The sequence below is a fragment of the Orbicella faveolata genome, unplaced genomic scaffold (genome assembly GCF_042242905.1).
Source record: "Orbicella faveolata isolate gen_17 unplaced genomic scaffold, um_ofav_v1 contig_12, whole genome shotgun sequence".
Lineage (NCBI taxonomy): Eukaryota > Metazoa > Cnidaria > Anthozoa > Scleractinia > Merulinidae > Orbicella > Orbicella faveolata.
The window spans coordinates 4990458-5017309 of NW_028301539.1; the positions used below are offsets into that span (position 1 = coordinate 4990458).

General features: G+C 39.8%; 1 protein-coding gene across 1 annotated transcript; it reads right to left on the reverse strand.

Moving 5' to 3' along the window:
* Positions 1 to 413: 413 nt before the first annotated feature.
* Positions 414 to 26537, reverse strand: LOC110063733 (phosphoinositide 3-kinase regulatory subunit 4-like). Its single transcript, XM_089282181.1, has 29 exons — positions 26216 to 26537; positions 25780 to 25824; positions 22813 to 23013; positions 21688 to 21772; positions 21227 to 21567; positions 20512 to 20638; positions 20315 to 20390; positions 20096 to 20192; positions 19815 to 19897; positions 19270 to 19322; positions 18657 to 19046; positions 17187 to 17483; positions 16561 to 16695; positions 15694 to 15831; positions 15177 to 15268; positions 14411 to 14596; positions 11995 to 12193; positions 9990 to 10130; positions 9152 to 9359; positions 8725 to 8788; positions 8374 to 8433; positions 7151 to 7281; positions 5922 to 6006; positions 4269 to 4360; positions 3656 to 3760; positions 2870 to 2995; positions 2620 to 2777; positions 2124 to 2299; positions 414 to 1445 (listed from the first exon to the last, which is right to left on the reverse strand). The coding sequence occupies exons 1-29, from the start codon at positions 26305 to 26307 to the stop codon at positions 1238 to 1240; spliced, it is 4191 nt and encodes a 1396-aa protein (XP_089138307.1). The 5' UTR covers positions 26308 to 26537; the 3' UTR covers positions 414 to 1237.
* Between the last annotated feature and the right edge of the window lie 315 nt (positions 26538 to 26852).

Here is a 26852-nt window from a genome sequence, read left to right on the forward strand (position 1 = left end):
TCCAAATATCGCCGAAAATCGCGCTTTTTGGCACCAGGCGTTGTTGTGACAAAACAAACAAAAACCAACAAACAACGAACAAATTTAGTGGCCCCCAGACCCCTCGCATGTTTTTCATTCACCGTTCTTCGTGCACGCCCGGAACAACAATAGCTAATGGGCCTTTTCCGGGTTTCCTTGTGCCTCTGTTTCAAAACGAGTCCTGGTGCAAAACCTTTCATACGAAAATGAGTTTTGCACGAAAATGAACTTGTAGGCGGAACACATTTTCATATGAATGATTTCGTACGAAGACTCGCTTTGACAGAGGCAAAAGGCCTAGGCAACTCGGAAAATGGCATATTTAAGGCCATTTAACGCATGGTAATCCTACGAACAGCTAGCCAGCCGAAAGAACAGAAAACAACGTAACATTACGGTGGGCCAGATCATAAATTGTAGATTCCAAAATTTAACGTAATGAAAATATAAAATACTATTATCCTTGTAAACCCAGAGGAACCAGGTAACTTTCAATTTAAAGAATACAATTTATATTTTCTCTATTACATAGTCAATTTCCTGTTTACAAACTGCTCGTTAGACTGAAACGGACACGTATAGACATCTCTACAATATTTGACAATTAATTTCATCTCCATCCAGAATGTGCACCTCTCGCACAAGGCCATGTAGAGCTGTCCAAGCTTTCTTTCTATAGAGAAAGTTGATCGACTACACCAATTCGTTCTTGCCCAGTTAAGGAGTATTTTTCTTGATAAAAGAGAGCTTGAGCAATGACGACGGCGACCCCCGGGACAACGCCTAGTAAAAAAGTGAATTTACATTTTACCTTCGAATTTCGCAATTGTCTTGATCTGTTCAGTGTACCTTGGTCTCACAACTTGCTCGAGCTACATAAATATGTAACGCCAGCCTTCAATTCCACATGAAAATACGAAAAATTAGCCGCCTTCGTTCGCATTCTCCAAAATACGCAGAACTTAGTCATTTCACGATGTTGTTTTGCAGAGGACGGCAAAGAAATGTACAAAGATTTACAACGCACGTGCACAGCCATTGTTCTGTTCATTAAACATTTTGTTTGATGGCGTCATCGTTGCCATTGCCGTCGTAGTTTGCTTAAGCTCTCTAAAATCTATTTAACTCCTAATAATTCTCCATTCTAACATCATCGGGCGCACTTTATATACGACAGTTTCAACGCCCGCGGGAAGTCCCGTCATGAAGGCTGGATCTACTTCCATATCTTGAGCACACCGTCTCGCCCGGCAGACAAAACATAGTTTTGTGGTAATTTAGTGACAGCAATGTCATTAATGCATTCATGATGTCCCACGGGAGGGTTATCAGGTCCTCGCCGCGGCAGGTCTTCATGTATGCCACCCTGACGTGATTTGCAGTAAACTTCCTGGAGCACATCGGTACCATCAATGAGACGCGATCTGCAGAAGTAAATAGGAAGACAGTTGGCGTATGCATACATGACGACAAAAGTGAATGAAATTCTCTTTTGCTCATAATGTGGAAACCATAACAAGCTACAATTTTATTATTTTGGGAGAAAGAAAAAAAATAGATAATACTTATGTACACGTCATAAATGTTAGAACCACCTTGTTACAACATAATGAAAAGTACCACGTGAAAAAAACCGTGCAATAATTTTAATTCCAGAGGTTACAAATAGGCTTTCATGCACTTAGAAACTTTTTTTTTGCTAAAAAAAATAAAACTTGCACACCTCTCACAGCATAACAAGTACCAAAGTACCAAATGAAAGTACTGCTCAATAGCTTTCATTTGAAAGGCCACACACTAACGTTTTATCCACAGGCATAAAGTTAGAACCACCTTGTACAGCATAATAAAGAGTACAACATGAAAGTACTACCCAATAGCTCTCATTTGAATGGTCACACACTAGGGGTTTTATTCCACAACCAAAAATGCTAGAACCACCTTGTACAGCATAATAAACAGTACCACGCGAAAGTACAGCTCAGTAGCTTTCATTTGAATGCACAGACTTGATTGTTGCAAGCAAGTAAACTTGCTTTTGCGTGAGCTTTGCATCTGGACGTCTAGAGGACATAATTCAAGAGTTCAAGATAGTTTCATACTTGTACTGTAGAACAACATTGTTCAGATTGTCTGTCGCCGCTCCCGCCACCATTTGTGAATGCTCAGGGTAGGCCAGGTCCCACAAGCGAATCCGGCGATCTGAGCCCGCAGTCAGGATGAAGGGACTGGTGTCCTGTCTGCTGGTGCACAACGCGTGCACTGCATTAGGGGAGACCTGGAAATGAGGCGAACAAAATGTCAGAGAAAGACTATGAAGTCCTAAGCTATTCATTACGTTAAGAAAACCGTGCACTTACGATTTAAAAACATGAAGGAAATCTCTATCCAAAAACATTTCCAGTTAATTTTTTTTGTTGACGTTGGACAAAAATTACTAAAAATAGGGAAGCAAACTGTGCGAAATGTTCTTTATGCTCAAATGTTTTTCAGTAGCTGCACATGTGGCAAGGAACCGCAAACAAAAATGCTGCTGGTATATGTAGGATCTGTGAAAGATCCTACGTAGTGCTAAAGCTTGAGCTTTTAGTGTCAAACCTGTGTTTGTGACAGGGGTGGGGTATGGCTTGCCCACAGAGCCTGTCTCCTCGCTCCAGTCTCCAGATCCCACACGGTCACTTCATTGTTGCCCTGCACAGCAGACACGACCCAGGACTGCTCGATCGGGTGAGTGGCGAGCCGACGAACACGAGCGCCTGGAAGCGTTTAAACATAACAGTTCAATAAACAAAGTCTGTACGTGAACATCACCAGCACTTGACAGTCAATCACAGAACAGACACATTACCTCTTGGATGGGAGAGATTTGTTATCGGCAGTTGAAAACGGAGATCCCAACAAACCAACATCCCGGCACTGGTCCCCACAGTCAACCAACTGTGACAAGGGTCCACCACAAAGGAAGTGATTACACCTAGCAGACAAACAAACACGAAATTATGATTGGCGTAACCTATCAAAATCGAGAATCACGCAGTGACATACGGCAGGCGCGCCTGAAATTTGAATTGGCCAATCAGTACTCAGAAGGCGGGAAAAACTGTATTGTCCTGACGTCAAATGCATATTAACAAAAAGGCATTGCGGTCGGGCAACGAAAAGGGATTTGTAACTCCAAAATACATATCGGATTGTAAAATGTGAAAAATATGAAACATTTTGTGCCTCCAAGCTTTAAATTTGGCGCCAAAAATGAATCGCCGGCGACCGGCCACTCACTCGTAGTTTGTCGAGTGTCGCCAGGTGGGAAAATAGTTGTCTTATTTTGAACAAAATAAGTTATTCGTAGTCAAATTAAACCAAACCAATACTCGAGTATTAGGAAAGGCCCAAGCAACTTTAGCATTGTCTTTATTTTTGTTAGCTGGGAAGACAAAGACTATTATCATGCCGTTTCGGATAGACAGCCGGTTTTGACTGCCGCTCGTACTGTAGGTGCAGTCACCGTATGCAACGAAAATCATACAAAAAATTGTAATTTGCAATAGCTTAAGGGTATAATAGCCATCAGCGGTTGGCTAACATACATTCAATTAGCTTCAAGCCTTTTCAAATAAACACGACTTGACGTTACCATGCGCAGGATCGTTTTCTAGTTTCCAGGCCAGTTTAGACGATCGAAGATCCCAGCCGCAGATTAGACCGTGAGATGTAGCGTAGGTCAACACGGACTGGGAACCTACAGAAAAAAATCAACAGACAAAAGGTTGTAAAATGTCGGACGAAGGAACTGCAAAATCATTAACCTGACAACTGCTAAAGCTACACAAAGTTTCCTTGGTATTTGGGTCGTCACGCAAGGCCTCTCGGGAAAAGCAACTCATCTTTTTAAGAAAACTTCTTATTCTTAGCGATTTTTACTTTTTATTACTTTCTTAAATGCACATTTTTAATTATTAAGATCAGTACAGCTCATTTTGGCGAATTGTACAGCGCCTAGAGCAGGCATGGATAGGCGCTATATAAATATTTGTTTATTATTATTATTATTATTTATTATAACTTTCAGCTTTGTGATTGGTCGAAGGTTGCTTTGGAAACCATTGACCAATTAGAGTTCATGGTAGTTTGCCAAATGGTCCCAAAACGTCCTAGTGACGTAAGCTAGGGCTCAGTCCACGCGCCGACGTTTCTGGAGTTGTCAGAATTCAAAACGTTTACTAGCACTGGCAACAATTTGTCCTTACCTGTTTCAAACTGTGTCAATTCTACCACCGTTCCTTCTTCTTTGGGATTAATTTGAAGCCTGGAGTTGGGCTGCTGACTGTTCTGTTCAATTCTGTTCACGGAAGAAAATACAGATAAACTTGTTACATCAAACTCTAGTCAAGGGCGTTCATGCGAAAAATCCTCTTATTTATAAATCTTTTCCAACTTTCAATGTGGTCAGATAATGAATTACTTGTGGCAGAAATGCAAGAAATAAATGAGGGTCACCGACTTCGTTTCAGATATGAAGCGTACAGAAAAACACCCTCGGTTTTATCAACACTCTTTTAAACGGTCGGTGACCCCCTCTATTTTTTTCATAGATTACTTACTTTACTAATTCTCTCCATTTTATGGCAAAAAAAAAGAAAATTTATTCGAGTGTGCATCGCCTACAATCCTTCTGTAAAGCTAAATCCAGGTGAAAGAATTATATAAGCTAGAAAATATTTCTAAATATTTCTTTTTTCAACGTCCAACATTATTTAGAGATCTCGCAGAAAGCGATTGAGCGGATATCGCGTTACATGATCAAAGGTTTTAGAAACAACGCCGTCTTCGAAACACTTCACCTCCAAAATATGTACGGTAACCTCAAAATTGGTAACCTCCTAATCAGTTTTTTTTTTTTTTTTTTTTTTTTTTTGCGTTTCTGGCATAAGTTGATCGTAATCCAACTACAGAAAAAATCTAAACATAAGAAGATCAGGGCACGAACGTTTAAGCGTTTTAAGAGTTCACAAGAAAGTTACCTAAAGCGGGCTTCATAAAAAAAGCGTAGTTACTAATGTCTTTTTATGAAAAATCAAGTACAGTAACACCAAACACATCACTTCATTGTACCAACGAGTGAATAAGAACAAACCTGCAGCCGACAGAAATAGGTAAGCCATTCTGTTGATTTTGGCGCGAGTTAGGGCCAAATACTTAAACGAAGTTCAAGTTCGTCCGACCTGGTGTAAGGCTTCATGGAAGCTCTCACGGAAAATCTTAGTGTAACAACTGACGACAAAATAGTCTGTACTTTTGGGCGAGGTTGTGCGACGCAACGAGGTGTTAAAACAGGACTAGAGGATGACAAAAAGAAACAAGAAAACTACTCTTTACTCGCTAATTCGCACATGTACGAGTGTCGTTACACACTTGACTTGTAATAATACAACGCCCAATCAGTACAGCTAGCTCTATCGGCTTAAAACCGGTTTGGGCCTACGCCAGCTAAACGATCTGCAACCATTAGATTTTTTCCACTTCAAAGAGTTTTATTATCCTATTTCCCGAGAGAAGAAAGAGCATGGTTTGTCACTGTTTGAACATCTTGAAAGGTTTAGCCTAGTAAATTTTTCAAGTTCGTTGTTTGTAATCCGTGTTAATCTTCTCCATCATTAACTACCTTTGTTCCTTTATGGTTTATTGTAATCTCTTTAATGTTTTTCTATCTTAGTAAATGATTTTTGGGGGGTTTCTTTCAATTTCAAGGTAGTCTTTTTACGTGGCCAAAATAACTCAACATACCGCGACTGGGTTCCTTTAATTACAACTTGACTATGGAAAAGCATTTTGCATGTGTTTGGATATAGCTGTGAAGTTTGAAGGCACCTTCCGCACGTTTAAACTCTAGGAACAGTTACCTGAAAACATCTATGGTTCCTTCGTCAGATGCACAAGCTATGGAACTTGATCCCAGGCAGAAAACCAATGCTTTCATCTTCCAACCTACCAGCAGAACACGCAGGTTTAGTTTGGACAACTCCCAGGCTTAAAACATTAATGCGCTTTATTATATGGCTATGGCTATGGCGAACCGAATCCTGCACTGAGATTGGCTACCCGCGCGGGTAAGATGGCGCTGCTCGGGATTACCCGCTGTGTCCCGCAAAAAATTCTTTTTCCATACAATAAATCCTTTATTGACCAAGCTTGTTCCTTCAAGTTCGCTGGATGTCGAGTCCGTTCTTTTCTTCGCTTGCTTATGGACCGAGACGGAGTCAAGATCCATAAACACAGAGAAACGAATTTGGCCAATATCCAGCCATCTTGACCTGACGCTTGGTCAATAACCCAAATTTACTAATCGACACACATGTCTGTTATTGTTAGTTATGAGCCTTCTTCAAATATCCCCAAAAATAAGATTTCCCGCGAAACAAATATGACGATTTAATCAGCTCTTACAATCAACCAGTCCTAGCTGCTGGCTGTACAGCTTTCCTTCTTTATCATGAATTTGTATGTTAAACTTGGTAGGTCTTCGTTTGTAATTCGTCGCAATTCTGTAACACGTGGAGGTGCATAAACAGGCGGACTTTATAAACAGAAGTCAGGCGTTTAATCAGAACTAAGGGTCACGTGCCCTGTAGCCAGGAACGGTAAATACTCCACGTATGCGAACTCGTTACAGCCATCTTCCCCGATTTTAACCATCTGTAGTCTTTGTTCGTTCGTGATTTTTGTCACTTCTTCGGTACTTTTTTCCACCTTGAAAACAATTTTATTGAGGTTTCTGCGATTTAAGAGGAATTTTGCACATCTAGTTTTCCTGTAACCTCGCATACTACAGTTTACCTTTATCCGCAGCAGGCCAGTTTGAGACCCAGATACCCATTCAAATATTAGGCGAATCTAGCCGGGGTCGGCTCAGTTACTGGCTTACAAAAATTATCGACTTGTAAAGCCATTCCACTTATTTCATATCACCGTAAATGTTCTCTGAGTCCGTCGTTTTCATATTTTACAACGAGGTGTTCCTGGTTACCTCAGAATGTTTCTTGTTTTTTCTGAGCAAGGCGCAAGATATTTTTGTCTCTCTCTGAACAAGCACAAGTTCACACAGAGAGTTGCAAGACTACGGACGCATTACCTGGTCTGCTGTATGTTTGTCTAGACTTGTTAATCAGGCTTCTACCATCAAGTTTCTGTAGATCCCATAGCTTAACGGACCCGTCATCCGAAGCAGTAGCAAAGTGAGAGTAATCTGGGCTAACTTGCAGCCTGAAAAAAATTAAAACTTGATTACACGAAATTGATACAACTGTGCTGAGTAATACATGTAGATCAAACACGAAAGACCCTGTTTGGCCACATTCCCAAACACCAAGAGAGTTGTAAATACAACGCGTAACGGAGTATTTTTGAAGAATCTCGACATGTTTGGAAATGTGGTCAAGCATTGTCTTGAAAGTTTGATATTTCTTCACAATCGAAACTTAACCTACGGAGAAAACGTAGAATTAAACTCGTACAAATCTATGGTAACTGGACCTATTCTCCACAAGGAGAGAAGAGAGTGATGATAAAATGCTCTTTGCTAGTTGTTTATCGCTTTTGATTTTATATAATTATTATGGCACTCCAAATTCTTATTCGACCAGGATAGAGAAACCGTACGAAAACCAGGTAAGGCTGATGTGACTTCTTTCTAAATACAGTAATTTATTTATTTACAGTAAAATTTCAGGGCGAATTGGGAATTATAACGTTGACTACCAGTGTGTGCAACTATGTTTGGAGCACGTTCGTGTAAATTATCCAGTTAAGGAAAAACGTCAAAACTGAAATTACTGTCACTGACCAACCAAACCTTTTTGACTTTGACTCACATGAGCTGAAATCTGTATAGTTGTGAACGAAAAACACTCATAATTGTCACTATCAGCTTGTCTAATTTTCATTACAGTATATTGCAACATGTATGTGAGGCAATTTCGAGCAATTTTAAGGTTTCATCCTGAAATTGTCTCGCATCCACGTTAGATTACATTGCAATGCAAACGAGAAACGGTCCCCGTGAAAAGGGCTTTCTCCTTCTTTTTATCGTACAAATGTACGTACTTGGCTACGGTTTCTGGCCCAACATGGATTGCCTCCTTGCACTTGACGGGGAGATCAGAAATGAAATTGGACGAGTTGTGAGAAAACTGAAAGTAAACGACAGTAACGGAACATCTAATACAAAAACGGTGTTCATTTAGCCTATAACAAATCAGACATTTCTTGGAGTGCGAACGCTGAATTCACTTGTATATTTGTATTAATTACCCCAGCCATGATATGACTATACAGCATGTTATTGAAAAACGTTACCTGTTAATGGCTGCTTTGTGTTCGTGAAGATGCGCTACCAGCAATCCTTTAGGATTCCAACTGTTGACAAAAACATACACGCGTGACTTTATAATGTCCGCTTCAAACGCCAGAACCCACTTTGACTTAGTATAATGTAAAGCGGCGTTTCCAATAAATCTGGAGAGTAGTGGGGGGAAGTGGGGAAGGGGGGGGGGGGGGGTTGGGGAGCAGATATACTCCTGGTCACTCAATGTAATGGAAACCGAGACAAGCTCCGGTAGTGTGCATGTTTACTTAAAATTAGACAAGATTCAAAACAGGTTGAAAGAAGGAGAATGAGTGGTCTCAGCGATTCATTTACCATCTTACCGAGACTGAATTGGTTTACTTCTCTCAGCTAACACACTTCCAAGAAGAGTTTTCTCTTTCATGTCTAAAAACACGAGGAAAGCAAACAGTTGAAACCTGCTATCGTTTCATTTCACAGTAATTATGTCAAACGAGTGTACTCACTGCAATAGGGCTATGGGGTAAGGGTGGTCGAAGCATTTTGCTGGCTCATATAACTTGCCAGTAAATCAAAACGCCAGAAGCTGCACGTGCATTTCAACAGCACGTGACTTCTTTGATTTCTCCACCTCCCAGACGAACCTGGTTCGAGATTGGCTAGGAAATCAGAAAGCCACCAAACGGGCAACAAACGGTCGATCATTACGTTATTCCAAGGTTTTACCAAAAGGAAAAAGCATGCCGTGTTTCGATTTATATACACGAAGACACTATCAGTGACACTAACCCGCGGCATTTTGCTCCCTTTTGTGGTGTACCAAATTCTTTAGTTGCAGCTTACACATTGCATATCGCGCTTGCAGTGGATTCTGGGTTACAAATTCCACAGGAGCTGGTGCAGATTGTTTCTTTGACTGGGAACTAGCGTCTGGACGTGGCAGAGTAGCAGGCTGAGTCCCAGTTGAGCCCAAAGGTGGTGGTTCATTTTTGTTGTCCTAATGTAAAATATTAAATATTTCTCGATGTGTGCTGGTATTTAATGACAACAGAAACAAACACAGGAGAGTGAGAACAACTTTTACAAATTACCAAAAGTGTAAATTACTTTTAGCAGCCCAACCATTGAATCACAATCTAGGTACGGAGGGTTTATACATCGTCTTTTCAAGAACTCGCGTGAAACCCAGTTTCATGTACAGCTGAGTTTATGGTGATTTTGAGCATGACGTCAAGTACACTAGTGAAAAACGTGTTCGAACTTGGCTGTCTGACGGCCCAGTACAAACCCGCCTACGGTATCAATCTAGTTTCGATTTCACAAGGAGACCCTAATAAAATACTACCGACAGAATACTGACAGACGACTATACGGATTAGCAATATACAGACAGACTGTCGGCAAACTTCAAACCCCACCCCCCATCCCCCTGCAATTGAAAAGCGCAACCCACCTTTCTCGAGCTCCCGCGAGACACAAACTTTAAGAAGGATTTTCAACGCTATGTAAAACTCTAAGGTCGGAAGGCTGCACCCTTGGATTTTCAACCCAAATTGTAAGGTAAAAAATAATAACGTTCAATCTCTTCCAGAAGTTCCAGCTATAAAGTCACTAAACAAACACTTACAACTCCAACAGGAAGGGAGAACGTTTTTCCCAGTGGTGATTTTGGTCGGTGGGCAGTAGCAGGCATTGAGTCTCTCCTGGCCATGACCAGCGCGACAGCAGCATTCTCAGCTCCGCCAAACATGTGATGCCATTCAGGATTCTATCAAGAGAGAAGAACAGCTAATACCTCCTTACCTTACAATATCAATATATTGTAATAAAGCAGGGGTTTAGTCAATCTAACACGCGCTGTTATTAGTTGACTGAAAGTCACGCAACAATGATTAAATCAAAATGTTGGCCAACAAGCGACAATTACAAAACTTGCGTCCCACTCCTCCTCGAACGAGGCCTTCGCAGGCATTCGTTTGGCTCGTCACGCGTCACGCGTGACAGGTGTGTGAAAAGGGAATTTACGAAACCACGACCGCAACAGCAACGGCAACGTCACTGAACAAAAGAATTAATGAGCAGGGCCGGCTTGTTCGAAAGCCGGTTAACATTAACCCAGGATTAAAAGTTAACCGAAGTAACAATTTTTCTTCTACAGAAATGTTTTTCGCTGCTTATGTTTTGTGTAGTTTGAGATCACTGAAGCTCAAAACTGAAGGACAAACAATACAAACAAAAACGTCACCGAAACTGTAGAAAAATGAAATCAAAATTCTCGCTAATCCTGGGTTAGCTTAATCGAGCTTTGAACAACCCGACCCCGAACAATGGCTGTGCACGTGCGTTATAATTCTTCGCTTATTTCTTTGCCGTCGTTTGCAAGACAACGGGAAATGACCAAATTTTGCGTTGTCTGGAGAACTTGAACCACGACGGCTAACACTTTAAATTTTCATTTCAAATTTATCGCTGTGTTTCGGATTTAGTTTTGCGATAGTTTTGACAGTGAGAAACAAAGTAACTGACTTTAGAGTATCGCGAGATTCGTAGGTAAAATATAAATCCATTTTTTAATCGACGTTGTCCTCGGCGTCGCCGTCGTGGTTTCGTAAACTCCCTAATATCTACTCGGTTCGTCACGAAATCTTTCCCACCACTAAGGTTGCGTGATGCGCCTAAAGAACGTCTGGTTTGCGTAGGGGTTATCTCGGACGAGATAAAACGTATACCTCACACCCATCCGGTGTGGTTAGTGAAGATGACAAAGCTCACGAGTGAGCCTTCACTTTCACGTGCTTATGTGAAGCAAAAGCACGTGATGACATCGTGATACCAGGTGGCGTGTTATCCGCGTTCCGAGTCTGTGAGGCGGGAACAGCCTTTTGTTTGTGCTGATGTTGGAAAAAGTAAAGTCGCTAGGAAAAACGCGATTTAGCTAGTGCTTTTCCATGGACGAAATATCCTAACTGGTGGCCGAAAAAGATTTGAAAGAAAAAAAACAACAAAACAAAACAAAAAAAACACTAAGGAACGACCTTTGAAAACTCTTACAGCATACTTTAATGACTATACACTTCAATCTTGGCTATACAAGAGTCACAATCACACTACTACTGGTTCCTTGGGAAACAGTTTTGTTTTTCTTCGAATCCAATCTTAACATGTGGTCTCTTTTGCAGCTCGTCAAGCAACGCTAATAGTTCTTTCTCGATACTCGTTTTTTGCGTCAACATCTTGCGAAACTCTTTTCAAATGCTGACACCCCTCAACAAAACAAAACAGTTTCAGAATCGGAAATTTCGTTTGTGACAGAGCACAACGCGACGCTACAAAGGTCAAAAACTACGACATATATTTTCTTTGCCGTATCATTCAGAAAGAGGTCATCAGCATGGAAACTTAAAAACATGCGAAGTAACAGTTTTATTTGAGGTTTCATGATCGGAGAATAAATTTCGTGTCGTAAAATTTCGTCGTAATGTTTCTTCATGGGGTTTAAATTTGCTATTTTTTTTTTTTAAATCACAAAAATCGCGAACAATAAGTCACGAGAAAATAAGCAACAAAAAGATATATTATAGTAATATTGTTTTTCAAAAATTAAAAATTAACAAGACGCTATCTAATCTTACCATTGATGGTGGCTCGACCATGGAAGCTTTCTTATTTTTCGAGCCTCCCTTTTTGGCTGTTGCATTATTATCATTTTTCCCTTCAGTAGATTTTACTAATTCTGCATGTCGCCTGGTCACGGCCTTTCCCACATGCAGGTTCTTGATGTTAATGTCTCCTTTTATCACCTCGTCGTTATTCTCAGGTTGTTCCATGGCGCTGTGGGGAAAAAATAGCGACATCGAATTCATTTGGTGGCCAAATGATCAGCGCGCTGGACTCGGTGTGGCCTGGGTTGTTGTGCAGGCCCGGATAGTTGCGTCGCGTTTTTGGGAAAGAAACTTTATTCTTACAGAGCCTCTCTCCACCCGGGATAAAAAACAAAAGAATATCGGTAAACTGTTAAGCGGCCTTCACACGGCAAACTAAAGTTGGCAAACTCGTGTTGGCAAACTCAAGTTGGTGTGTGAACGGCACAAAAACAGTCGGCAAACACGTTGGCAAACTGTTGGCGACAAATAGAACTTGTCTCTATTCTCGCCAACTTTTTCATCAACTTTTCAGTGTTGGTAAACTCATATCTGACGTGTGAACGATTGGCAAACATGTGTTGTTGACTGTCACCCAATCAAAACACGGGCTCTATTCACGTGATTTATTTGTGTGACACTTCACAAAATGGCGGACGCAATTTCAGATGAACATGAGGCCACTTTTAAATTTATCGAAGAGGTTGACACCTGTCCGGCTGTGTTGGACGTTTCATCTGTAGACTACAAAGATACTAAAAACAAACAAAAAGAAAATGGAGGAGCTAGCGAACAAACTGGGTTTCGTCCAAACCTTGTTATATAATAATTAAATGAATGCGCGCGCTCTGATTGGTCAATCAGCTATGGTTTATTGTGCCAGTAAACTCATGGAAATTTCGCGTGTCTTCTGAATTATTATATACAAGCAATAGACCACAAGTTTTTATGGTTTATAGACCGATAAACCGCGCGGGATGTTGGAAGAACACGAGAGGAATTCGTAACTCACGAGCCGCAGGCGAGTGATTTACGAATTCTAAAAACTTGTGGTCTATTGCTTAACTATTTCTCCACCGCTTCCCGTTTCTTCTCTTCTCTTCTTCTGTTTCACTGTTCTACGTGAGTGCCACTGCACTAAGTCGGCCATGTTGCAAATTATCGCGTGTTGTGATTTGACGGGACTTTGACGTGTGAAGGTACGAGTTTGCCAACTTTTTGAAGTTTGCCAACACGAGTTTGCCAAGTTAAGTTTGCCGTGTGAAGGCCACTTTAGAGGGGGGCTTACAAAATGCTGAGGGAGTGCGAGAAAGGGCTGGGGGGGGGGGTACCTGTGATGGACTCACCCATCCTGGGGGGAGTAGAAGCATTACTACCAGTGGAATCGCGTCATGCTCCAGAAGCGAGAGTTATGCGGAAAGTCCAGTGATCCATCTAGAAAAATGCAGCAGTGAGTCCGGGGACTCACACAGCCAAAAACCTGTGAGTCCCACACACAGGAGTGTGAGACCCACACTCATCATTATATGAGTTGTACCTATGAATGACACATTCAATTAAATGAGCTTTGTATTTTGTTAGTTACTTTTTTTTTTTTACCTTGGAGGGCCATCTTGTGTTCGAGAAGACCAGCATGCCAATTTAGGGTGGTGTTTGAAAGCTTCTTTACTCATTCCGTTCGATTCTAGCCTCCGAGCAGACTTTTACAATACATATAATTTTCATTTTTCTCGTAGACCAGCCACGAATATGTTTTGAGCCGCGGCTCAAAAAAATCTTCGTTCCTTAGATTTCGCAGAGTTTGCTTGTGCTGATTCTTCATTATCTTCATTCGCTTTTGCATCATCCTTCTCTATTGCAGTTGCTGCTTCTTGTTCTTGATGTTTACTTGCTTCAGGCTGTTTTGCAAATGAGAGCTGTGTTTGCCCTTAAAGGGGCTTAAGTTTTTTCTTCCGTCGCATATAATTGGAATAACAATGGCCGCCTTACGAAAGCAAGCAGGAAGAGACAGAAAGCACGTGTATGGAATCGAAAACCATACACTTCTGTAAAATACCGCTGATCATGAAAATTGAACCTGCAATGACCAGAACGTAATAGCGTTCGCTTTACGATCACGCGCTGCTTACTTTGATACGTATTTTGAAATTTTTCATAAATAGAGAAGAAATGTCATCAAGTCATGATCGTAATAGAGAGAGGGTAATTTTTTTGCGTCCAATGGGTCGCTACTGGGACTAAATTTGTGCGTCTTTTAGGAAAATTAGGAGTCTGAGACGCGGGACGCGCAGGTAGATGGATCACTGGGAGACAGGCAATGAGAATTCTCTAGATTAACACAGACAACTGTTTGGCTGTAACAGGAGAACGTATAGTATTTTAAGCAAGGGGTTTAAGTATGTTATACCTGGTTTTGGCCCTGTGTAACTTGAGAATCACTTCCCTGAGGAAGATTAACTTGTCTTCGTCCTCCTCGGTGATGCCTTGCGAGTGCAGTTTGCGGAAGACTGGTACTAGGGCCTCAACTGTCTCGGGGTAATTTGGTCGCTGACCTGCACGGCAGAGACTCCGAAGCAACTGCCTGTCCTGCAAACTATGAGAAACAAACTAACGATAAATAAAACAAATCAGTTTTATCGAGGTACTTCCATAGGGGATATGAAAGGCAAATAAAACTGGCAGAGAATTCAGAAACCTATGACAAACTTGTGTTTTAGTATCGAAGTATGCAGACTGTTCTCTTAACAAGTTTAATAAATCAAAAGAATTTGAAGTGACACGTCACACCTTCGTTATATTGTAACTGATATTTGGTCTTCTACCGTTAAGAAAGGCCATACTACAATACCACTCAGAGGTAAGTTACCACTTCTCGTCTCGTTTCTCTCGAGACGAGAATCTCGTCTCGCGAGAAAAGAGAGTCGCGTCTCGCGAGAACCAATGAAGCGTATATCTTCTGAAGGTTTGCTGGAATAAGAGGTCAATGCTAAAATTCACCTTTTGTGTAGAATATTTAGCCAGAGCTTTGTGATGGTTCCAACTGTTGCGAGTTACACTCGATTTTCAGTTCTAATTGTTTTATCATCGTCAGCAATCAGAATAACAAAAATTAAAAATACTTTGTGCTCATTCTAAATAAAATATTAACGTAAATATTATTTACTGGGTAATACCTTTCAAACAGACTGACAACTTGTGGTGACCTGATAATAAAATCATAAACTCCTCTGTTGATGGGTTCCTTTAGAAGGCTCACCAAAATCACCTAACAACAAACACAGCATATTCACATATTAAAAGTGATTTCACTGTAAACTGAGAGAATTTTTACCTTCAAATAAAAAAATCTGCAAGACGGAGATTCCTTCTCTTTCTGCTCGGTGAAAGAGATGGGAATCTCTGAGTCAAGGGGTAAATTCCAATTTCTCGAAAAAGCTATCAAACAATACCTCTTAGGTTGTGCTACATATATGTAACATTTACACCAAAATTTCAGAGTCTCCCAAGGCAAATTAGCCAGTTTTGAGGTCACCTTGAAAACTGTCTGAAAAAAAGTCGGACATTTGTATATTGTGTAATTATAAAGGTTGACTTTCACTGAAAAATGAGGCCAATCGGTGAAGGTCCGAAATTTGTCGAATCCGTTCTTACGCGGACAGCCTCTTAAAACCTCAAAGTTAGTTTCGGTACCTCTTGGTCTACTTGCACCACTGGCTGCTTAAGAAATGGCCGCAGGAGAGGCAGCAGATTGCAGTGAACATCAGCTATGTTGAGAGTGCGAGCTACGGCAGCCACAAAGCCAACAGCTCCATAACGAACCCACATGTTCTGTAGGAAGAAATACAAAATGTAAACTTTATCTTTAACCCACAATTTGGAATAGTTAACGCAGTTTCAAGCCAAAAGTAGTTGGAAACTTGTGTGAACCTATTTAGTACAGCGCCTACGTGTATGTAGAAATATGGGTTGCTTTGCTATTTGTTTCTAATCTGTTAAGATTAAGACTTTTCACGCTTCCCTTGATTCTCGAGACATACTTACAACGGTAATTGTGAAGAACAGCTTCTGAAAAAATCTGTCGCCCGTCTGTCAGCCGACTGTTGGCCGTCTGTCGGTCGTCTGTTGGCCGTTTGGTGGCCGTCTGTCGTTCGACTGTCGGCCGACTGTTGTCCGACAGACGGCCGAAGCTTAGACCAACTGTCGGCCGACAGATGGCCGACAGTCGGCGATGTGTCGGTAAGATGTCGGAACGCGTCGGTAAGTTGTCGGTAATACGTAACACTTACCTCGATGTCGTTTCTCCATACTGCAATAAATTGCTTTTTTTATCTTATACATGTAATTTTTTTTTCTAATCAACCTTTTAGTTGTGAAGTCAAGCCCTGCTTGACGAACCGTTTCTTAACACGGTTTTTGGTCCCGAGTTCGTAAATTTGCTCTTGAATTAACCCACTTCATACAGATACCACAATAACACAGGAAGTTCCAGAAGTCCCTAACAAGGCTAACAACTTAATTATGTAATGACGATGAGCAGTGCATATCGTACTGACTCACAGGATGGCAAAGGAAGGGAACAATCTCAGACACCAACTCTTGCAGTGTTGGTTTTTGGAGCAGTCCCAGTTCTGCCAGACAAGTCAGTGCATTCAGAGCTTTGCACACAACAAACTCTTCAGTGTCACTCAAACCCTGCAACGAATAAAACAAGAACCAAACATGAGTCAAAAAGCTAACTTCACAAATCAAAATTATAACACTTTGGCGCGACGTGATGTAACCAGAAAAATCTGCATCACGAAAGGCCACATACATGTAAAATATCTGTGTACAACTATTCCTTAGGAACTATGTTAGGAAGTAAAACTCGTCAACTATATATATTATACATGTAAGGATGTGCAAATTTAGCTTCTTTTATGTACATGTGCCTAACAAGCAGTGTCAACTGAGCGGAACAACGCGTTTTCACTGGGGTAGAGGAACCATATAATGGGTTCAATGTTCCCAATATTTCCTTTTTAAAGTACCGGTCAAGATATTGAAAGACACTTTTTTGTTTCATGTCATAAGGCATGAAACATGAATTCTCACTTACACAGTTATGCAATTAATTTAGCCAATTATGTTCCCGTATAACCTCCTTAGAAAAGTCAATAAGTAGCCAGTCATCAACTCCATACCTGCTCCAGGAGTGGTCTTAGCATGACAAGACTCTGCCATCCGACATACGCAGCGACACCCACAATACTGTCAAAAAATGCTCCTCTTAATTGCCAGTCTTGCTTGTCATTTAAGAACGTGATCATGTGCGACAACAGAACATCATTTGCTTTCTGGCGACCAAAGAACACGCACAGCTGTGTGATGCCGTTTTCGAGCAATGTTTGTTTAACAATGTTCTCAGGATCGCTGAGGAGTGTGACAACTTTTCTTTGGATTAGTTCGTGCAGTGCCTGTAGCTCAGTATCATAACTTCCCTGAAGAAAAACGACAAAAAATTAAACACAGCAACAAAATATAAACACACTTCGGTGAACCAGCGCCAATTCCTATACACCAATCAAACACTACTGAGAATTCTCAAAAGTACACTAAATATCGTTGCACAAGCATGGCAGAATGAAAAGACACGTTACTTGATAGTTTCATGGACAAAAACTGCCAACTCAATCGACTCTCAGAGAAGGGATGTCGATATGAACCTGTTCAATCAAGGTACATCTCGACACTACCAGACATCATCACACTACATGGAATTGAATGCCTTGTAGTGTAAGTGCCAGTAACTCCAGAATAAGTGACATGTGTTCCACAGGTTTTAAAACGACCAATGAGGAATGTACATTGTACATGAGCTGTAACATAGATGAGTGTCACCTTATTTCTTCGCACAACATCAATAGATCGTTTTCACGTGACGCCATCAAATTCCAAAAATCAGAAACTAAAGAGCTACGAAAATTTTTATCCTTATAAGGCGTGAGGGGATCTAAACTTATATCTGTTAACAACTTTTCAGCTCAATAGCGTGCTTGGTTTGGAAACTGAAGTTCAGAGTTACGGCGGTGCGTGACATACCGCTCCGATCGCGTTTGTGGAAAAATATACACTTATCTAGTGATTTTTAGCCTTTTTAGGAGTTAAAGTGTTAGGAAAAGTGCTTGTGTAAATGTTTGCTGGTTCAGTTCAGATAATCAGTCGCCTCGATAGCCAAAGTAAGTTCCAGATGTTTGCACTATTTTCCGGCCGCCATGTTGGTGGAGCACAGAGCTCCACCAACATGGCGGCTCCATACTGGGCTCTGTAAATTTGCGCAAAACATTTCGACGAATATCTGAAGTTTGGGAAAACGCAGAGACCCAAAACTTGGAGAAGTGTCTTCTTTACCTGTCTCCTATAATATTAAAATTTCTTGACTTTATCCACTGAATAGTTTTCGATTTATTTTTTCGTTGCGTGACAGAGAAAACCATCTATGCATTGCAAGCAGACACGTGAGGCGACTGAAGAAACATTACACATGTAAATCAGCTACAGTATGGAGAATATTTTAGTGAATCAGATATAGTCCTAAATAATTGTTAAAACTTATGGAGAAATAGCATTTTGAGCTTGGAGCTGAAAGTTTTGAAAGAAAAACAAGTGTTCACCTGGTATTGTATAGGAGCATCGTCATCCTCATTGCTTTCTTGATTGGCAAAATCTAACTGTGCCATTTCCAAAAATTTCAATGCCGTCTCTGCCAGGGAAGCAATGTTCTCGGCATAAGCTATTCTCACAATGACTTCCTGGTCCTGTGTGAGCCATGACAGGCTCGGCAAAACGTACTCTGGAAAAATGTTTGCATCACTGCGAGGCATACTGTGCACAAGATGCAGGCATTGACTTAAGATCTTCAAGGCCTGTGCTCTGACTTGTGGTAAAGGATCGTTGACTAGATAAAGTATGTAGGGAAGAAGGCGCTCGAGAATGATGTCATCACCCACATGGTGAGCGATCTTTAGAAGCAATTCCAAGACAGTCAGTTTGGACACACAGTACTGTGAAGGCAGAAAGAGAAAATTGAACATTGCTAACAGTTGAGAGCGGTTTGTGAAGCAAAGGCTCTTTTGACATAGCTACATGCAGTGTGCAAGTGAAATCGTAAACAAAGCGAAATAGCTCTAATCACAGCAGCTGCATCTTTATCAATTCGTTTTAAATGTTGTGGAAATGAAAAGCTACAAAAAAAAAAGTAGCAACAACAAAAGAAGATTACTTTACCTTGCAGCTTCTGATGCAAGAAGTTAAAAGAGAAACAATGATCACCAGACAGCCTGGAAACAGAAAAGAGAATGTTAACATCTTTAACATAGATAGATAGATAGACAGACAGACAGACAGACAGACAGACAGACAGACAGATAGATAGATAGATAGATAGATAGATAGATAGATAGATAGATAGATAGATAGATAGATAGATAAACTTTATTTAAACACGATAATAATTAAAGCTAAAAGCTTGTGGGGTCATGTATTTAAATTTAACTTTGCCAAAAATTTAAAATTACGATTAAAATGTTTAGATTACAATTCCTAGATTCCTACTCTCAACTACAATTCCTACTCTCAACTAAGAATTAATGTCCTGGCACCTGTTGAACTGTAAGTTTTCAGTCATCTCCCACTCTCAGCTTTACCCCTGGGGGTAATGTTGAGGGTGGGAGATGGCTGACATTTCAGGAAAGCTTTTGAGATGCCCGGAAAAGTCAGTGAAAAGTCATCTATTAGGAATTCATAAAAATATAAAATAAAAATAATGTTACCATCTTTATCAGGAGTAGTTTCATCATCTGTACTGTTTGTCAAAAGCAGTTCCTTAAGGATCTGTTCAATGTCACGCTTTATCCTGCAAATGTAAGGGAAGGTTACATGTATCAGCAACATCAATTTTTCATAAAGAAGGTAAAAAGTGTAAATTAAACTGCATTTGCATCAAAGCGACCTACATTATACACCACTGAATTGGAGTCATATCTCTGGCAGATGTACATGTAAAGTGCTATACAACAAAATAACCTTTACCCTTGATACAAAAAACTAATACCTGCTAATCTTCTCATCTGCAGTAAGCACAGGCAACATGGCGAACTTGCTCATGTAGTTTTTGAGAAAGGTATAAAACTGCTCTGGAAATATCACTCCTGAAAACAGACAACCAGATTGATATTAGTTAGATTTACAGCTGATACGAAGAGACTTGCTCATAAAAATATGGACATCAATGTTTTTGTCATGTAAAGACTGTTCTCAATATTTTGCTCACCTCTGTATTTCTTCATAAACTCTGCAGCAGATAACCTGCTCTTTGAGTCCTTGCTTATCATTTGTCCCACAAGTTCCTAAAAAAAAGAACAGTTGGGGAAAGCAAATTCAGCTTGAAAAAGCTACATGGCAGAAAATTTATAAAGGCATTCGATGCTTTTCAAATGTGAAAAAATTGTTGAGAACATCAGCTCGTACCCTAATATTAGCATCTTCAATATTTGATAGTGTCACTGTAGGGTCATAATCTCCATTGCGATAAGACAGCAGCTCTGAGAGATCAAATAACCTGTTGCCCTCATTGAACAGTTCAGCTATAACACATCTGAAAAGAAAATTAGACAAGTCAGCTTTGTTCCCAGTTGAAATAATCATTGACTACACTTTCCCCCAAGCTAAAGGGACAAGTTCTGGTGATACATGTATGCACACCACCACTTCATTTGGCCAAAGTTTGGACTTAATCTTTTATTTAAAAGGCAGAAATAAACTTTCCTTATATGATACATCTTCCTTACTGGAGTGCCAGACTGCTGTTTGGGAGTTTGAGGGTTCAAGCCCCAGACCAGACCGACACTTAGGGTCTTAAAATGATCGAGGAGAATGTGGTACCTTAAGTTTGTAAAATTTCACATCTGCAAATGATTAGACCTAAGTCTTCTCAGATACAAACTGTAAACTGTAGGCCCCTTCTCCTGCATCTTCCGTGTTACATGGTTAGCAGGGTGTGTTTAAGAACCCACACACTTATTGCAAAGAGCAGGCCATGGAGTTGTCGGTGTTGTGGTCGAGCCTTACCTCATCCATGGGTACATGTAGGTGCTTCACATAGGGTTAACCTCATTGCACCTTTCCCCCTTAGACAGAACTGTCCAAGAAAAATTGCTTGCTATGCTATTTATAATATTATTACCCAGCTGAGAATATGTCCATTTCTGGGGTCAGTGTCCCCTGCTGATGTCTAACAAGGTCCATGTCTGGGAGACTGGGGTCACTTGCATTGTTTGATTGGCTGTCACCATTGCCAGCTGTTACGGAACTTCTTGCCAGTAACTGATCTGCCTGTCTTGAATCCAAAAACCTCTCAGGCGCAATGTAACAGCTGCGACGACGAGATGTATCAAAGAAAAAATTGAAGTCTGCAGGGTTATCCTCTGGAAGGAAGGCCGGCTTAAAACTCGCTATGTCAGTTAACATGACCCAGTTCCAACCGGTTACCATCACATTCTCAGTTTTTATGTCTCCATGGCAAACCTGAAATACATTTGCAAAAAAAGCAAGATGATAATAGATAATTTGTAAGCTGCATAAACAGCCTATTTAACGCTAGAGGTGGTTGACGGATGATCTATATATTCAATGGGCCAGGCATACCTTGACAGAATGACACTGATCCAGGGCACTTAACAACTGGAAGACAATCCATTTCTTTTCAACGACATCAAGAAATGGCCGAGTGCTATAAATGAACAATTTTACACGCAATCAGTATTTTGAACCCCACAAGGAACAAAGTTATTCAAAGGGTGGATAATGCTATCCACCATGTTGGCAAAATGAACTACACTTTCCTCCCTTTACAGTGATTTATCTGGTGAATGGTGTTATCCACTCTTTGAGCAACTGGGACCAGACTTTAAAACTTATAGTATGGAACACACTAACTATTTTGCTGCAGCTGTGAGAATCAACTGGCATGTACTAAAACCTACAACTCCCAAATGCTAGAACACCAAAAACAAGGTTAGCTTAAGGTTAGATTCATGGTTTCCAGATAGTGGTTATTTGTTTTTGCATGTATTTACCATAAGATTCACTACAAGCTCTGTTACCTTTCTGTAATAATTTACAAACAACAACCTTAAGTTCTATTTGCAGTGAAACTACAAAACACTGATATTATATAACAGGGGGAGTACAGATCTTAAATTAGTTAAATACAGTGGAACCTCCGGTTGCGACCACCTCTTGTAAGCGACCACCACTCCTCGGTGACCAGTTTTCCAAAGTACCAAAGGTTTCCAAGTCAAATCACTGCGTTTGGAACCCCTTGTAAGTGACCATCTCTTGTAAGCGACTGTGACCACTTTTAGAGCTAAAAGTTTGAAATTTTCTTTTGTTTTTAACCTCCCGTAAACGACCACTTGGCAGATAATAGAGCAAACATTGAATAATAAGGTGTTGTAACATTATCACATTTCTGGGTAGTGAAAGAGACGGAAATTTCTCAATGAGAAGTACCGAATTTTTTCTGGAAATTGACTTTTGACATGAATGAAACATTTAAAAATTGAAAGAAAATATATACATAGACAATATGCTATCAGTCTTAAAAGAAACAACCTTAAAATGGCTTAAAATTACCATATGCTAATGAGGCAAAATTTTGACCCAATATGGTTTAAGCTCTCATAAGCGACCACCTCCCGTAAGCGGGCACCCAAGCTTGACACTTTGGGTGGTTGCTTACAGGAGCTTCGACTGTATATATATTCTGACCTTATCCTGTCGTACAGGTTATCCTTTATAAACTGCCGGATTAGCAGACTAGCTTTGTCTGTTAGGATGGAATGATGAAATGGAAGAACATTTGGAGCTGTGACAAGTCTGTTCTTGATGTCTGTCAGCTGGTCCTGGTATGTCTTTAATGGAAGTGACGGGTCTTGGATGGCAAACACTTTCACCACACATAATCCTTCCCTAGTTTAATAAGAAAATCATGAGTCACATGTATAGTGAATGGTTTGAACCCAGGAGTCTCAGTAGTTCATCTTGTGTAATTGTCTGGGTGAGGGTAGTTCTGAAAAGAACTGTTGTTGGTGACTGACATTTCAACAACCTCAGAGGAAGTCATCTTCAGAGTCAAGTGAATAGTGCAACTTGTCAGTAGAACTGACCAGTGACTGCTGACAAACTTACACAAGTCTTTCAGCCAATAACACACCCGAGTGGAACTCACTTCCTCCTGAAGTGATAGACCAACCGAGTGTTGAGGCGTTTAGGGCCAGTCCTGTCTCTTTTTGTCTCAATGGTGCTTTAGTTACATTTATTTCCTATTTTTTCCTCTCCTTTACATCTGCAGTGATGGGCAAATGCCTTTGCAGATTACATATATACAGATATAGATGTAGATGTAGATGTAACACCATCAACTGACAAACACTATTCGCTTCACCCTGAAGATGACTTCAGCCTAGGTTGTCGAAACGTCAGTCATCAACAACAGTTCCTTTCAAAACTGCCGTCACCTGGACGATCACACAAGACTACCGGTATTCCCACAAGTCAAATTTACCTAGCCTGAGAACTAGTTCCAGACTAGGCTATAGGGTGATGAAGGAAACTGGAAGCTGTGCATATTCAAAGCAAGAGGGGTGAACAAAGCTCATGGAGGAGCTTCCCACAAGCAATTGCTGCATTGTCTTTGCTTCACATAACTATATGTATCACGTAACATTAACAAGACTCTTCAGTTTCTGTTCAATGACTAGATGCGGTACATATGCATACATGCACATGGAGATGACATGGAGAAAAAAGTCTTTCAAGGAAGAATTTAATCTATAGCAATGTCAGACAATTCTTTAATCGTTTCATATTTTTTGATGGGAGCAAGGGGCTTTTTATTGAAAAAGGAAATCAAAACTAATCTGACATAATAAACAGTAGTCGGTATATAGCACATGTACATATACACACAATTAATTACATTTGAATATACTTTATACACTCTGATAAAGAATAGCTTTTCTGCCAGAAAGATACCTGAAAGGATTTCAGCTATTTTATAAAACAAAATTACAAAACTTTACTCCTTCTTTGGTAACATGAAGAACAGACTATTATTACCGGAGGTATTTTATACATTTTAATCAAAATTTCTCAAGCAGTTATTTGGTATCAGTCAAGACATTCAATAAAGACTTGTTAGATCAGAGTTTGTATCTTCCAAATATGTTATGGAACTGTATAAATAATTAAAAAAAACACTTTGTGAAGTAATGAAAAATTTTTAACAGACTATGGATCCTCTCAATGGCTAACAAGTTTTGATTGCAGTAAAACTGGAAATTATGCCAAATGCACCTGATAAAATTCATGTTTTTCTACTGAAGCTTACTGCCTAAATGTTCACAAAGATCTCATATAACAGTAATAATTATTATGTGACTCAATTTCAACAATTTCCAGCTAAAAACAATAAAGGAAGTAACAATCAATAATTCAAGAGGTGGGAATGTAAAACTGGTGCAAGTAATAACCACAAAATAACTCAATCTAAAAGTCTGACACCTTGTCTTCAATAATTAATTATTGGAATCAAATGCTAACTGCCTATTGCACCAGCACATATCAAATAATTAAAAAAAATGTTTTTCTTTCAATAATTATGTAGTTTTAAAGACATATCTGTTGACAATAAAAAGAGTGTCAATTGCAATGGCACTAGAAGCTTACATATTGCATTTTAACTGAAAATTCTTGCTGAGAAGCAAATGAAAGAATATGGTCTAACTTGAAAAATGTCAACTTGAAGACTGAAAAAGCACAAACAAATTTGTCTGACTACTTGCCCACCACTGGACCATAATGTATCACTGAATTTTAAAAATAATTATTATTTTTTTCATATTTCTCTTCATTATAATTGTACAAAACTGCAGAAAGAGATATTTTATGGTAAACTAGATTCAATATGGTTTGATTCATACAATTTGTTGACTAGCAGATCCACTGACTTTCATTTTAGAGAGAAAACATTCTTAGATTATTGAATCTATAATAGTCATGTTACTTTGACACTCTCTAAATTTTCAATCACATTCATATTTACACAGGTAAAAAGTTGATAAATGTGATATTACAAAGAACAAAAACTGAGGGAATATTAATTTTACAATGCAGACAATGCAATGTAGGTTGTCCAAACTCAAAAATAACCTCAAATCAATTTCATTGTGTAAATCCAATTAAGATAATTGAATTACTAACTTAGAACAATGAAAAGCTCAAAATATGTTAAAAACTATTTGAATGTTAAGTATTTTTGTCAATGTAAACAAATTCATGCACATCAAAATACCATGAATCTTCACTGTTTTTAAGTCCCATTTTGGGAAGAAATGTCACTGAAAGTCACTAGTTTTTCCACGAGCATAATTTTGAAAAGAATCATCTTGTTTTGATTTAACATGTCACAATTTGTTAGCACAAAATCAATCACACTACTTATGGTCACGGACGAATTAAACTCGACCGCAACAGCTGAAGACGTTTTTTAATCACGTTTCAGAACTTGAGTAAAAAAAAAAAAAAAAAAATATATATATATATATATGTATGTAACTTGGGAAAATGAAGTAACAAATTTAAGGTACCATCTTCTGAAATCTGTGGAAGTTGGAGAATATTTAATATATATGTTTATTTAATAAAATACTTAGATTTCCTTCACTGCCCACTCACCTGTGCTTTGCCCGAGCAACTTTGAAAAACCTTGTGCTTCCCAAACTAGTACAGGAAACGAGCAAACAATAAAATTAATCTTGCTTTATAATATTTTAGGGCCTGAGTAATTGTAACTGGAGTAATCATAGGTTTCATTTTCGACTTTTGGTCTCTCAGGGTCTCTCTACACCGCGCGTGGGGTCGGTGATTTACGCCAAACAACGATATGGAAATTGTCAGCTACAGCGAGGTAAACTAAGAACAGCGCGTTTTAATCCAGTTGTGTTTGTAATCTCGCCTCTAGAAAGATCAGCTGTGCATGTAAGCTTGTGTATGCAAGGAGGCAGGTACGCGTAACTGCCATGATTTACCAGCGTAGAAGCCTGGGATTTCGCGTAAAACCAATAAATAAAGCTTCAATCATTTCACTTATTGCTAGTGAATATCATCTTACCTTCCATCGAATTCGATGTCTGGTAGATCGCTGAAGTAATGCTCAACGCTCAAGATCTGCGAAGGAGCAATTCCTGAGAGCTGGTTCCCCATTACACTTGACTTCGTGAGCGACACGTACAGGTAAAATGTACGACCTACAACGGCGCATAACAGGCCGCGATTCCGTTCAATAAGGGCCAAGCATAACTACTTGCACCCCTGAAAAGTTGTTACTTCATTGCAGACTCTTGACTCGTTGACGTCTGGATTCTTTCGATGTTTTTACAGCACTGAAACATCAACACATCAGGTGCGAGCAGAAGTCGGAGAGGACAAACTTGGTAACCACGCTTTTAGATTTTTTACCATGTAACCGCTGACAGCTAACACTGTTATGCCACCAATGTGCGTGTGCACGCGTGTACTCGCGCGTTTCTCTGTTACTGTGCTGCGCTAGGTCAAGACTACCCTCGTATAGTAATTATTACGGAAAAAAATTTAATCACTCTTTCTTCGCAAAAAGATCAAGCGGAAAGTGGAGAGAAGACTCTTTGACGCCTAGCGGTGGTCAATGAGTACATGAGTACAGACAGTTATAAATGACGAGCAGCTTTTATTCACTTTACTACGAATTTTTACCATTATGAAGTATAAAA